General features: G+C 44.7%; 2 protein-coding genes and 1 non-coding gene across 4 annotated transcripts; 1 reads left to right on the forward strand and 2 right to left on the reverse strand.

The window, feature by feature from the left end:
* Nucleotides 1–4435: 4435 nt before the first annotated feature.
* On the reverse strand, nt 4436–4507 carry TRNAM-CAU (transfer RNA methionine (anticodon CAU)). Its single transcript has one exon. It is a non-coding gene; the product is annotated as a tRNA-Met (tRNA).
* Nucleotides 4508–4769: 262 nt separating this feature from the next.
* Nucleotides 4770–11200, forward strand: ILF2 (interleukin enhancer binding factor 2). The gene is made up of 14 exons (XM_005663409.4): nt 4770–4846; nt 5547–5606; nt 5823–5865; nt 6303–6407; nt 6793–6870; nt 6974–7076; nt 7624–7689; nt 8098–8214; nt 8669–8747; nt 9274–9361; nt 9978–10039; nt 10116–10230; nt 10450–10540; nt 10685–11200. Exons 1-14 carry the CDS (start codon nt 4842–4844, stop codon nt 10843–10845), a joined length of 1173 nt encoding a protein of 390 aa, XP_005663466.1. The 5' UTR covers nt 4770–4841; the 3' UTR covers nt 10846–11200.
* A 174-nt stretch (nt 11201–11374) lies between these two features.
* On the reverse strand, nt 11375–13340 carry SNAPIN (SNAP associated protein). 2 transcript variants are annotated; one of them, XM_005663352.4, is made up of 5 exons: nt 13178–13340; nt 12873–12919; nt 12554–12672; nt 11894–12006; nt 11375–11645 (listed from the first exon to the last, which is right to left on the reverse strand). In XM_005663352.4, the coding sequence occupies exons 1-4, from the start codon at nt 13318–13320 to the stop codon at nt 11905–11907; spliced, it is 411 nt and encodes a 136-aa protein (XP_005663409.1). In that variant the 5' UTR covers nt 13321–13340; the 3' UTR covers nt 11375–11645; nt 11894–11904.
* Between the last annotated feature and the right edge of the window lie 1377 nt (nt 13341–14717).

The raw sequence follows: 14717 nt of genomic DNA on the forward strand, positions 1-14717 counted from the left end.
GCAACGCTGGATCCTTAACCCACTGAGCAAGGGCAGGGATCGGACCCACAACCTCATGGTTCCTAGTCGGATTTGTTAACCACTGAGCCACAGCGGGAACTTCTGAGATAGAATTGACATACCATAAACGGTATGCATTTAATGTATACAGTTTGATGAATTTGGACATATGCATACACCTGGGAAACCATCACCACAATATCAAGATAATAAACATTTCCATCATCTCCAAAAGTTTCTTTGTGTCCTTTTGTGTGTGTGTGTGCATGTGTGTGTTAAGAGCACCTAACATGAGATCTATCCTATTAGCAAAATTTTAAATGTATAATACAGTGTTGTTGACTTTAGGGAGATATTTTGTAAGTAGAATCAATTTGACTTCAGGAAGAGAAGACAGCATGTAAATAACTGAAGTCTAAGTGATATTAGCCTGTTAGTTGAAACGCTGATGAAGCAGGTTTGGGGGGATGACAACAATTTTCGTTTACTGGGTTTCAGGTGTCTATAGATGGCCAAGTGGAGATGCCCAATAGGCCACTGGATTAGTGGAATGGGAGCTAAGGAGAATTAGACAAAGAAATCTAATTTAGTAATTGAGCTCCTCTTTCAACAATGATGGACTAAATAATTTGTCCAATTCCCAAGCGAGGTTGGAGACAACTAAAAATGTTGGATGAAATGCATTTTAAAATCAAAGAACTCGGGAGTTCCCATCGTGGCCCAGTGGTTAATGAATCTGACTAGGAGCCATGAGGTGCTGGTTCGATCCCTGGCCTTGCTCAGTGGGTTAAGGATCCGGCGTTGCCATGAGCTGTGGTGTGGGTCACAGATGCGGCTCAGATCCTGCGTTGCTGTGGCTCTGGAGTAGGCCGGCAGCTGCAGCTCCGATTGGACCCCTAGCCTGGGAACCTCCACATGCTGCGGGAGCAGCCCTAGAAATGGCAAAAAGACAAAATAAATAAATAAATAAATAAAAATCAAAGAACTTGAAAGACAATGAGAGCAGGAAAGGACAGGAAAGCAGGAGACCAGAAGTAGGAGGGCTTTTACCCCAGAGTCATTTGCTGATCCAGAATTGGTGGCAGGAAATAGAATGTGTTGGGCAAGTACGACAAAAGTTGGAATCTAAATGGCCCCAAAGGTGATAAACCACCTTTCCTATTTTGGGTTAGGATCCTGAAAGTCTGCACACATAGGGGAAACCCAGGAGGAGGGAAAACCAGAAGTAAACAGAAATTTGCCAAAGCCGAAACTAAGACCCAATCAATGGTTTAACAGCAAGTTAGACTCTACTAAGGAATAAGTAATGAATTGGAAAACAAGAACAAGAAACTGCTCAGAATGAAGCATGGATAAAGAGGAATAAAAAAAATAAAAGAGGGGATTGGAGATATAAAGGCTATCATGAGAAAGTCTGACACTATTTGGTGACCTGAAGGGAGGGAAATAATAAGGTAGAAGCAATATTTTAAAAGCTAGTGGCGGAGTTTCCCGTCGTGGCGCAGTGGTTAACGAATCCGACTAGGAACCATGAGGGTGTGGGTTTGATCCCTGGCCTTACTCAGTGGGTTAAGGATCTGGCGTTGCTGTGAGCTGTGGTGTAGGCCTGTGGCTACAGCACCGATTCGACCCCTAGCCTGGGAACCTCCATATGCCATGATGAGAGTGGCCCAAGAAATGGAAAAAAGACAAAAAAATTAAAATAAATAAATAAATAAATAAAAGCTAATGGCTAAGAAACATAAAAAAAGAAAAAAAGAAGGAGTTCCCCTCGTGGCTCAGCAGAAATGAATCTGACTAGTATCCATGAACACGAAGGTTTGATCCCTGGCTTCGCTCAGTGGGTTAAGGATCTGGTGTTGTTGCCTTAAGCTTTGGTGCAGACGCTCCTCAGATCTGGCATTGCTATGGCTGTGGTGTAGGCCAGCAGCTACAGCTCTGATTGGACCCCTAGCCTGTGAAGCTCCATATGCCCATGGGTATGGGCCTAAAAAGACAAAAAAAAAAAAAAAAAAAAAGAAAGAAAAAGAAAAAAGAGGATTGATGACCTTCAAAGGAGCAACCATTTGTTCAACATTTTTTTTTCACAGCAAAAATGGAAACCATACACAGTAAAATAATATTGTAAATGTACTAGATGAAAAATAACTTCCAATCCAGAATTCCATATCCAGAGAAAATGTCCTTCAAAAACAAAGGTAAAACAAAGATGTATTCAGAAAAAACAAAACGAAGATGGCCACCAGCAGAAGGGTACTAATTCTAAAGCAGAAGGAATATTCCAGATAAATGTTGGGGATACAGGAGGGAATAAAGAGCATTAAAAACTGGTAGACTTCAGCCTGGCAGCTACAGCTCTGATTGGACCCTTAGCCTGGGGTGCTCCAAATGCCGTGGGTGCAGCCCTAAAAAGTCAGAAAAAACAAAACAGGAGTTCCCATCATGGCTCAGTGGTTAACGAATATGACTAGGAACCATGAGGTTGCGGGTTTGATCCCTGGCCTCGCTCAGCGGATTGAGGATCCGGCGTTGCCGCCGTATGTCGGTCGCAGACATAGCTCGGATCCCACATTGCTGTGGCTGTGCCTGTGACTGGCAGCTATAGCTCTGATTCAACCCCTAGCCCGGGAACCGCCATATGCTGCGGGTGTGGCCTTAGAAAAGACAAAACAAAGAAACAAACACACACAAAAAAACCTTAAAAATAAAACAAACTGGCACACCTCAATGACCGTTAGTTTAATTAATAAGTAAGGCTAAGGGTCAAGTCGGAGCTACAGCTGCCAGCTTGCGCCACAGCCACGTGGGATCTGAGTCATGTCTGCAACCCACACCACAGCTCTCAGAAACACAGGAGCTAACTGACTGAGCGGAGCCAGGGGTCCAAAACCCACATTCTCATGTTTACTGGTTGGATTTATTTCCACTGAGCCACAACCGGAAGCCCAAGTATTAATATCTAGTGGGACTGAATATATATGCAATTTAAATTTTGTAAACATATACAGCTACACTTACCCCTCTGCAATGCAGAGGAACAATTGCATCTACTGCAAGAATCTTGTACAAAAATTATCATAGCGGCTTTATTCATAATGTCTCCAAACTGGAAACGACCCAAATGTGTTTGCCGGTGGCTCAGCCTGTTGGAGGTCTGAACTCATCAACAGAAGAATGGATAAACAAACTGTGGAATATTTATGCAATGGAATGCTACTCATAAATAAAAAGGAGGAGTGGTTAAGGATCCCACATTGACACTCCTGTCAGTCTCGTCACTGCTGTGGCTTGGGTTTAATCCCTGGCCTGGGAACTTCCGCATGCCCTGTGGGGCTAAAATAAATAAACAAGTAAAAAGGAACAAATTGCTGATAAATGCAGAAACATGGAAAAATTTTGAAATGTGCCAAGCAAAAGAAGCCAGAGGAAAAAGAACACATAGGCTGTGAGTCCATTTATGTGAAGAGCAGACGAAACCAATCTACAATAAGAGAAATTGGAATAGTGTTTGCCTCCAGGGGGAGAGCAAAGGAGTATAAGCCAAATTTGTCAGGTGCTAAAAATATTCTTTATGTTAATCTATGCGGTGATTACAAGGGCAGAATACATTATTCAAAAATATTGGAGCTGTAGATGTAAGATCTGTGCATTTTGCTGTAGTAAATAATACGTCAATGTAATACTTAAAAGTTACACAATAATATATATAATTCTAGAGTCAGTGTGGTAAATTGAATTAAATTACTCCTACATTTTTCACGAGGAGGGTAAAATTAGACTCTGCCCTTTCAAGGAGGCACGAAATTTTTAGGGTAACCACTGAGGGAGCAGAAAAAGTGCGTAACTTTCTATTGACAGAGGCAGGGAAGGAATAATAAATATTAGTCAGTGAAAAAGAAGGCAAGAAGAGGGAGAAACAGGACAAAGAGCAACTTGTAATATGATTGATTTAAATGCAACCGCAGTTTATCCTTATATGTGGCTGTGAAGCTTCGTTTAAGAGTAAAATCCACCAGGGAGGTTGCCGAGTGAGGAAAGGAGAAATGAGGGGACACTGGGCAAGCGGGATGGGTCTGGTCTTTTTCTCCAGTCATTTCCGTTGTTCTCTTCATCTGAACTCTCTTTCCTGAGGCTGTCTCAGTTTGCCTTCTAGCCCCTCCACATCAGTATTTCTCCTCTTCGATTCAATTATTATATTTAAATCCGCTTCTCCTGCCTCAAGTTTCTAGTCTCTGTGAACTACATCCAGACGTGTAGTCATAGTTGCCTCAGTCCCTTCCTATTCCATTTCGCCTGCTTGCGCCATTTGCCTGCTTTTGGCAAAAATTAGCTTCTAAGGAGGAAAACATAGGAGTGCGGCATTTACATCTACTAGAAAAACCAGAGTTTCTGTCCTGGAGTAGGAAAGAGACGGGGAAAAGGAAAAAACCCCTTCTAGCAGAGGATGGTTTCGATCCATCGACCTCTGGGTTATGGGCCCAGCACGCTTCCGCTGCGCCACTCTGCTAGCTCGGTACATTGCGTCTCAGAAATCGTATAGAAAGTTCTCTGAGTGTTAGCCAACCTGCTTGCTCTACACCATGCCCCCTGGTGTCCGTAAAAAAAAGTCTTTCCTGTCAAGTCCTTTCTTATTGGCTGGTCCCTGACATAGTAGGGGCTTTTTATTGGTTCATAAACCCGGTTTGCTGAAGTGAACCAATAGGCATAAGCGGTGCAGAACGGCGGGAGCCAATCACGCCGGGGTTTGTTGGGATACGCCGGCAAGCCGCCTCTCCAGTTGAGGGCTTCTCGGAGGAAAGGGGCGGTTGGTGTGGCCTCCATTGTTCGGACTTTGGGACGCCATGAGGTAAGGGTCGTGGGGTGCTCTGGAAGGGTTTCGAGTATTCGACCAAAAACTTTGGGTACGCGGGCTGAAAGGACTCGGAGGTCTTGAAGGGCCGTGTATCTGGGGGCTGCACGGAAATCTGAGAACTCCCGCTTGGGAGCGTGGGGGAAGTCGGGGGCCGCGGAGGCGGGGAAACGTGGGCCAGGGATGGGGGTGGGGCCCAGGCAAGGGGAAGCGGGAGCGGGGGCGGTTAGATGAGGGGCTGTCCTCACCTCCCAGGAGGACCACCTCCCCACCCCGACCACCATCTAGACTGAGAAGGCTTGAACGTGCCTCGTTCATACTCCAGGCTAAGTGCTTGACGTATAGGGTTGCCGTTAGATGCTTTTACTAGTTACGAATAAATGAGCAATCTCGTTAGTCTCTGAAGTATTAGGGCTGGCGCGCCCCGGGAATTATGGGGCATTTCTTGTAGGGCTCACTGAACCTCGTCAGTATTTGATGTGATTAAATTACCCAGAAGGAGGCGGTCTTGGGGGTTGAGGCTGGGCGCTTGGGATGGATGGAGAGCAAGTGTTGTCAGTGGGAATGGGATCTCTTAGCTTCCAAACGGAAGTTCACGGAGATGGCGGTAAGCGAACTTGAAATCATATGGCCGGTATGGTGGAGGTCGTTTCAACGCGGTGAGAACCAAGTTAAAAATGTATTTATGCATTTCTAGGGGGGACAGAGGCCGTGGTCGTGGCGGGCGCTTTGGTTCCAGAGGAGGCCCAGGAGGAGGGTGAGTGCCAGTTTTTAGCATCTCTGCACACTTAGTTTCCATTTCAGTCACCTAAATGGGGTGTTTGGAGCGGACTAATCTTACCTGCTTTTGTGAGCTCCAGCTGTGGTTTAGAAGCATTCTTTCCGTGCTCTCCTAAATGAGAGTTCTGGCCCCTTTATGCTAAAACCACTTGATTTCTGTGGTGAATAATTTGACTTGTTTTTCATTTTTTAGGTTCAGGCCGTTTGTGCCACATATCCCATTTGATTTCTATTTGGTGAGTACCTTGACCGCAGTTCACTTGTTTCCTGGAGCCTAGGGTCTCCCTGTTAATAAAGTCAAATGGTGGTTGGAGTAGGAAAGGGGGTTAGTGAGTGGGATTGGGTTTTGAGTCAGCCTGTATTGCTTTACATACAAAAGCAGTGTAAACTGGGTGGGGAACATAGTTCCTTGACTACAGTTGGTAGTAACAGGATTAGAATCTTTGTTTTGAACAGTTAATTGTATCTTTGGTTTATCTGTTAATGTAACGGTAGAGCTTAAATTATGGCTCTTCTAGTTTCTATGCTTGTTTAAATATTTTATGGAGTTAAAAATAAGTGTTTTAGAATTTTCTCTTTTCAACTTTTTTTTGTTTTGTGGCAACAGGAAAAAACAATCTTTATTTTATGTTATTTTTGGTGGGTAGTATAAAATTGTTTATTTCTGGTTTAGTGTGAAATGGCCTTTCCTCGGGTCAAGCCAGCACCTGATGAAACTTCCTTCAGTGAGGCCTTACTGAAGAGGAATCAGGACCTGGCTCCTAATTCAGCTGAGCAGGTATATTCTGTTAGTTTTCCTCCTGAGATTTCACGAATGAAGTAGAGAAGTAAATAACTACTGGTGCCGTTACACTTATCAGAGCCTGCCCTCCCCAGAGGGTTTAATTGTTCTCCTTATTTCTCACTGTGGGTGGAGGGAGAGCACCAGGGATGATATAAACAAATTATGTGTGCATTTATATTTTTACTGGGGCATCTATCTTTGGATCAAAGTTTTCTCTTCTGGCATATTCAAAGCCAGAAGGGTCCAGAGTGTTTTCAGAGTCCGTTGTAGGTACTGATTGAGCCTGTATTGCAGGGATTAGGGGAAAACATTCAAACTTGATGAGAAGTTGCTTATCATGTTTCACCTTTATGGTATTTTTGTTTCCTGCTGTTTTCAGGCCTCTATCCTTTCTTTGGTGACAAAAATAAATAATGTGATTGACAACTTGATCGTGGCTCCAGGGACATTTGAAGTGGTGAGGTTTTGATGATTTAGTCCTAGGGAAGGGTGGCCTTGGTAGTGTGGAAGTTGCCTTGCTTGGCTCTAAGGTTTTTCTTCTGAAATTCTCTCTCCAACAGCAAATCGAAGAAGTCCGACAAGTTGGATCATATAAAAAGGGAACGATGACTACAGGACACAATGTGGCTGACCTGGTGGTAATCCTAAAGATTTTGCCAACACGTGAGTGTGCCTTTCCCTGGCCTTGGAAACAGAACATATTTGGGTTTGAGGTATAGGGATCTTTAAAGCCCATGTATCTTGTGTGAAAGGCTGTTTAGAAGACAGGTGGGAAATATATTTATTTTGGCGGGTGGGAAAATTTTTTTAATGTGTCGTATCTGAAAAAAAGTATGGCCAGTTACCAAAGGGCAGTGTGTCTCAACTGAGGGTGGTTTTGTTCCCCCATTTGGCAGCACCTGGAGGTGTTTGGGGGCTAATGTTTTTGGGTAGAGCTCAGGGTCACCTCTAAGCATTCTACAGTGCACAAGACAGACCCTCCCTTCCAACCCCAAACAAAGAATTATCTAAGCCAAGAGGGCATTAGTGCCACTGCAGAAAAAGATGTGTGTGCTGGAGGGGATGTCCTATTCCCTGAGCCTTCCAGTTTCTCTGTCCAGGTGTTAACTTTCCCTTGTTCCAGCAGAAGTAGGGTGCAGGGCTTAGAGATGTATGGATGAAAAGTCTACACAAATAACTGCAATATTAATTATCTTTTCTCTTGATCTAGTGGAAGCCGTTGCTGCTCTTGGGAACAAAGTCGTGGAGAGCTTGAGAGCACAGGATCCTGCTGAAGGTTTGAGTTTGTTGCTAAACATGTAATTTAGTGGTCACAGGAACCAGGTCTGTAATTATAAGTACATTTTAACAGAGTCAGATCAGGCTAGAAGGAAGAGTGAATGAATGCAGAGTTTTTTGTTGGGGAAGTTTTTGGCAGAGATCTCCAAATGTTCAAAATCCAGTAGATCTCTTACCTAACTTTTAAAATCCTGTATTCTTGGCATTCTCTTGTGGTGCAGCTGGTTATAAAGATCTGGTATTCTCACTGGCCACTGTGGCATGGGTTCAATCCCTAGCCTGTTCGCCTTCTGAACTGTTGCTGTATTTAAAAACCTGTCTGTTGCCCCACCCTCACCCTGGATTTACCTGTCATAGGATGGAAATATGAGAGTTACAGCTTTTTTTTTTTTTTTTTTTCTTTCAGTTTTGACCATGCTGACCAATGAAACTGGCTTTGAGATCAGTTCTTCTGATGCTACAGTGAAGATTCTCATTACAACAGTGCCGCCCAATCTCCGAAAACTGGACCCAGAACTCCACTGTTAGTCCTTTTATTCCGTTGCGGGGAAATTTGGGAGCAATTCAGAACATGATAAAAAGTGCTATTGAGTTTAGTTTGTTGATATTCCACATCAGACCTTTTGGGATCTAAGTTTACTCCTACACTTTGCTGTCTTCCCTTATAATTTGAAAACGGTTTTACCAGCTTGCTGGTGAAACTGTCAAAGACAGCATGGCCAAGAAAGCAGTTTAAGGACCTAAGAAAAAGGACTGAGGGAATATTTATGGGGGTGGGGTAGGCTTTTGGAGAAAATCATCGGAAGGAGGAATAGTGGTTTTTAGACAAGCGATTTATGGGTCTGGGGCACGTGGGGTTGGTTTAAGGAACTACTGAATTACCCTGTTCTTCCAAGTTCTTGGACTGTGGCAGTGGGATTGAATTGCTTCCTCAATAACAGAAATGTTTCGTCTTGGATGTCGTGCTTGTCTTCTAGTGGACATCAAGGTGTTGCAGAGTGCCTTAGCAGCCATCCGACACGCCCGCTGGTTTGAGGAGAACGCTTCTCAGTCCACGTGAGTCCCTCCCTATATGAGTGGAGATTGATCCTCACCCTTCTGATGACAGTGAACAGCAGGATGCCCCCATATTGCCTCTCACAACTTGGGATGTCTGTCTGGATTTTGATTTTGCCCTTGAGGAAGCAGACTTAGGTTGTACAGTTCTGGAAACAGCATTACCTCTGTGCCTCAGGTGCGGAAGTAAATGATCTTATTACTGTTTTTAAGGTATAATTGATGTCCAGTATATTACGTGTTAAATGTGTACAACATAATGATTCAAAAATTTAAAGGTTGTACTCTGTTTATAGTAGTTATAAGATACTGACTGTATCCCGTGTTGTACAGTATTTCTTGTAGTTTATATACATAATAGTTTGTAGCTCTTAATCCTCTACTCCTAACTTGCCCTATCCTGCCCTTGCCACACTAATGGTAACCATTAGTTCTTTTTATCTGTAAGTCTGTTTCCTTTTGTTTGTATTCACTAGTTTCTTATGATCTTTTATTACTTTTAATCCCTGGTCCTGCATACCTTCAGAGTTAAAGTTCTCATTAGACTGCTGAAGGACCTGAGGATTCGTTTTCCTGGTTTTGAGCCCCTCACACCTTGGATCCTTGACCTGCTTGTAAGTAATGAAGGGCAGTTGGAACTCCTGACCCTGTTTAACAAATCTATCAGAATATGAAATTTGGTACAGATTGTGAGAATGCGAGAAATCTTATTGGTGGACTAGTAATCCAGTAAAGATTCAGTGTTTATTGTTTCTTTGGGTTTTTGGAGTATTTAGTTAAATGGTTATTGTTGCCTCTTTGTCTTTTTCATTACTGCTGGTCTTTCATTAATGTGGTAATAGAATGACTGTATGAGCAGTCATTTCAGAACCACCTCTGGAATTCCCGTCTGGCGTAGTGGTTAACGAATCCGACTAGGAACCATGAGGTTGCAGGGTCAATCCCTGCCCTTGCTCAGTCATTGCCATGAGCTGTGATGTAGGTCACAGATGTGGCTTGGATCTCTGGCGAAGGCCGGTGGCTACAGCTCCGATTAGACCCCTAGCCTGGGAACCTCCGTATGCCGCAGGAGCAGCCCTAGAAAAGGCAAAAAGACAAAAAACAAACAAACAAACCACTTCTGAACATAAAAATTAGCTAGACCTTAACCAGTTTTCCTCATGATGGTTTGAAGTTTTGTTTCTAGAATCGCTGCTTTACAACACCCTAACCAGATTCCTTTTCTTTTAGGGGCACTATGCTGTGATGAACAACCCCACGAGACAGCCTTTGGCCCTGAATGTGGCGTACAGGTATGACCTGCTGCTTTGGGTTTGGGGTGGATGTGAACTGTCTTGTGTGTTCTTCTAACACCTCCGCATGTTTCAGACGATGCTTGCAGATTCTGGCTGCAGGACTGTTCCTGCCAGGGTCAGTGGGTATCACTGACCCCTGTGAGAGTGGCAACTTCAGAGTGCACACAGTCATGACTCTGGAACAGCAGGTATTGGGGCGGCTCTGAAATTGCTATGGCCCATGCTTGGGTATAGCTCGTCAAAAGGCAAAGGGAATATGGTCTGTAGGGCTCAAGGATTTGGCGGGTTCTCAGAGACTTTGGTCTGGAAAATTAAACGTTGTCTTTATCTTATTTTCAAGCGAATGTTAGTGAAATAAGGTATTTTTATTCTCCTTGCTAATTTGCCCTTACTTTGCTCTCCCTCAGGACATGGTCTGCTATACTGCTCAGACTCTGGTCCGAATCCTCTCACATGGTGGCTTTAGGAAGATCCTTGGGCAGGAGGGTGATGCCAGCTGTGAGTGACACTGTGGGACAGGGGTTCTAATGATGCTCTGTGATCTACAAAGAAATTATATTACACAAATGCTGTAATATTTCCGCTGTGTAGGTCAGGGCTCGTATGTTGGGCTAGTTGTCTGAAGTCACTTTTCTCTTCTAGATCTTGCTTCTGAAATATCTACCTGGGATGGGGTGATAGTGACACCTTCAGAAAAGGCTTATGAAAAGCCACCAGAGAAGAAGGAAGGAGAGGAAGAGGAAGAGAATACAGAAGAGACACCTCAAGGAGAGGAAGAGGAAAGCATGGAGACTCAGGAGTGACCTTGTCTCTTAATCCCCTTTCTTAGCCAAGGGGAAGACTGGAGCCTAAGCTAACTGCTACTCGGCTTTATGTGGTGACATTTCTGAAGGACTGGGGAGACAGGAAGGAAGATAAAAAGACTATAGAAGGAGGTGTCATTCCACTGGGTTCTGGTACTGGTCTCCCATTTAGGACCTATGCCATCCTTCTATAGTAAAGCAGGATACCAACTTTTCTTCCCTAATACTCTAGAATCCCCAGCTCCTTGAAACCTCTCTCAACTGTACTTTGTTGTTGAAATACTGCAAACTGTTAGTGTCTGGATTTTTTTTTTTTTTTTTTTCTAAGAAAAAAGATTAAAAGTACTTCCTAGTAGGGCTCTTGGTCTTGTTTTTCCTTGGTATCTGGCCGTCTCTTGCTTTCTGTACTCTTCATTGAAAATGATACTTCAGTCTTTTCATTGTGAACATTAGATCTCAATTTGAAAGCTGTATTTGAATTAAAGTAGAAGACTCTTGGAACCTTTTCATATACCAGAGTAAACTGGAACACTGTTTAAGCATTTATTGAATTAAATGGTTCTAGTAACTGCTACAGTAGTAGTCTAGCCGATGTGGTCAACAGAAGAGGGTAGATGGGTCATTCACCTTGACTTTGCCTACCCTTTTCTCTAAATCCTCAGTGCAAATAAAGGAAAATTGGAAGTCCCACGTAGAGGATACTGCAGGCGCCCCAATAACCTGGCGTGTAGCAGAGGAAGCCTCTCCATTGTTAATGAGGCTTGAAGATGGTAGAAGAGGTGGGCCTGATGAGTATGTAGCTGGGGAAAAAAAATGTGTAGAAGCCTCAGCTCATTCTTGGAAGCAAGAGCCATAATAAATCCTTTGGGATCCTGAGTCCTGCCACACATGGGTTTCTTTGGGCCCCACAAAAATGGGTAAGACTTTAAGTGCTTCAAATGCAAGCCAGAGGGCTGCCTTTTTGATGTCCCAACACCTACAGGGAGTCCTGGAGGAAACAGGCAGCCAGAGAATAGTATTTGTGCTGTTCTGTGGCCATGGGCCCCACCTTTTGGCCTGTTACTTGCTTGGGGAACCAGGAGGATAAACGCCTGAATCCAGCATTGCCCTCCTTCGGGCTGTTTCCTTGGCAACACTGTGGTTTAGCCGCCTCAGCCGTTCCTACAAAACAATATTTTGGATCAAATAACTATTCTGGAAAGATTTAGAGTTCACTATTAAGGTGCTGGAAAATATCTTAGGCTTGCTTCATCTCGATGTAAGTCTAATGTATATGTATGTAAGAACATAAATGACAGCAACTGGGTACTGAGAATAAATACAGTAAGTTCTATTATGGCTGACATTAGCTGGCAACTCCCTTTCCCCAAAGACTAAAAATTATGGTGAACTGTGTTAAGCATTTCATGATACCCCTGGAGAAGAGGAGTTCCTTTTGTGGCTCAGCAGGTTATGAACCCAGCTAGTATCCATGAGAATAAAGGTTGGATCCTGGCCTTGCTCAGTGGATTAAGGATCTGGCCATGAGCTGTGATGTAAGCCAGCAGCTATAGCTCCAATTCAACCTCTAGCCTGGGAACTTACATATGCCACAGGTCCAGCCCTAAAAGGCAAAAAAAAAAAAAAAAAAAAAAAAAAACTGGAGGAGAATACTCTGAGAACTTAAAAAGCAGAACAAGGAATCACTGTTGGCAGGAAATTCCTTTACCTGGGCATTCTGTAGGATGTTATTGACCAAGACGACTCGTCGCCGAGCATTAAGGAGCTTCTTTACATAGGGGTCGAGATCCAGAGCCACTTTCTGATCCTCATTTATGCGGCACAGCTCTGGGGATGGAAGGAAAGCGCAACTAAACACGTAATGGCCCGTTTCTTGCTCCTGGGGCTAGTGAGCTAGTAAATGCTTTGGAAAACACTTGTTCACATCAGAACAGTCAAGAGAAACTTAACAAAGTCCACTGGCAGCAAAGAGGTTGGCAAAATTCCTGAAGTGAGCTGTAGTACCCCGGGTATGCAGGGATGCTTACCGGTAGCTAGGTTGTCAATTTGTTCCCGGAGCTCTACTTGGCTCTCTCTGCAAAGGGGTACAAGGCCTTCAGTTACTGGAACTTACGAAACCCACTCCCGGGTTCCTCGAATGCTAAGAGAAGCCCGCCTCTCTCTCCACCTGCCGGTCTTCCGCAGTTCTGCCCTGCCCCAATCAGTTAACCAATTTATCCTTACTCCCACCTGAACTCCAGGCTGCGCTTGAAGAGTCTCCGCCCTGTCTTAGCCCCGCCCCTACAGAGCCAAACGGAGGAGCGTCATCGCCCCGACCTCCCCTCTCCTGCACCTGACAGCGTGGACGTGAGAGTCGAGCTGCTGCACAGCGGGTCGCAGGAACTCGAGGAGCCCCTCGGCGAAGAGGTCGCGGCCTGCAGGCCCCGCCACTGGGGTCCCGGCCCCGGACACAGCGGCGGAACCAGCCCCCGCCATCACGAACTGCCCTTACTCCCGGAACCTGCCGCGAGGGCCGCCGGGAACTGAAGCCCCGTCAAAGTGCGCCGCCAGGGGGCTCCCGGGAAGTGCCGGCTCCGACCCAGTCACAGGGGTTTCTGGGAAATGCAGTCTCCGGGACTGGGGCGGCGGGGAGAAAGGCTCCGACCTTCAAGCTCCGGGGAGTTGTAGTTCTTTATAGGCCTTGAAGGGGGGCGGGTTCTAAAGGTGCCTATGATGCTTCAGTGGCAGATTTGAACAGGATGGCAGTGAAGATGGGAGTGGGGAAGGAGTAGGGCAGGAACCGTTTTTGGCGGGGTGGTAATTTTTGTTTTCTCCAAAAGTCAAGGATAAATGCTTATATCCTCAGTTGTCCATAGCGTTCCCATGTTATTAATGAGGTCATAGTATATGTCTGAATTTAGTGTATTTTTTTAACAGCACTAAAATATGTACAAAACTGCATGTGAGGAGTTCCTGTCGTGGTTCAGCGGTAACCAATCTGACCAGTATCCTTGAGGATGCGTGTTCTATCCCTGGCCTCATTCAGTGGGTTAAGGAGCCCCGTGTCGCCCGTGAGCTGTGGTATAGGTCACAGACATGGCTTGGATTTGGTGTTGCTATGGGGTAGGCCAGCAGCTGTAGCTCTGATTTGAGCCCTAGCCTGGGAACTTCTATATGCCATGGGGGCGGCCCTAAAAAGACAACAAAGAAAGAAAACTGCATATGAATATTATTTTTTAATAGCTTTTGTTTTTATTGATTTATGCTTTTTTTAGGGCCACCCCCCTGGCATATGGATATGTGTGTGTGTGTATATATATATGTGTGTGTGTGTGTGTGTGTACATATATATATGTAAGATCAATGATTGTAATAGTTTAACTCTAGACTGAGTTCTTTTGTGGCACAGTGGATTAAGGATCTGGCGTTATCACTGCAGGTGCTTGGGTTGCTGCTGTGGCGCAGTTCAGTCCACCTCAGGAAATTCCACATGCTGTGGGTATGGCCAAAAAAGTAATGTTGGGAGTTCCCTTGTGGCCTAGTGCTTAGGACTAGTGCTTTCACTGGTGTGGCCCAGTTTCGATCCCTGCTCTGGAACTGAGATCCCACACCAATTTGCTGCACACTGCAGCCAAAAAAACTAAATAAATAATAATGCCCACTCTCCAGTTCTTTAAGAATCAAGTCATTAGCCACTGCAGTCAGTGACCTAGAGTACACCCTGAAAGGAGTTTAGGAACAGGATGAGGCACTTTGTGCTCTGGGAAAACTGGCAGAATGACCCTCAGAAGAAAATTTTATGAAACTCTTCCTTGCATCTTCCCATACTTAGAAATCACTAGGACCGGAGTTCCCATCATGGCGCAGTGGTTAACGAATCTGACTAGGAACCA

The sequence above is a fragment of the Sus scrofa genome, chromosome 4 (genome assembly GCF_054392235.1).
Source record: "Sus scrofa isolate SSC_HxYL_T2T_F1_AM1 chromosome 4, Sscrofa_HxYL_maternal_Yorkshire_Landrace_v2.0, whole genome shotgun sequence".
Lineage (NCBI taxonomy): Eukaryota > Metazoa > Chordata > Mammalia > Artiodactyla > Suidae > Sus > Sus scrofa.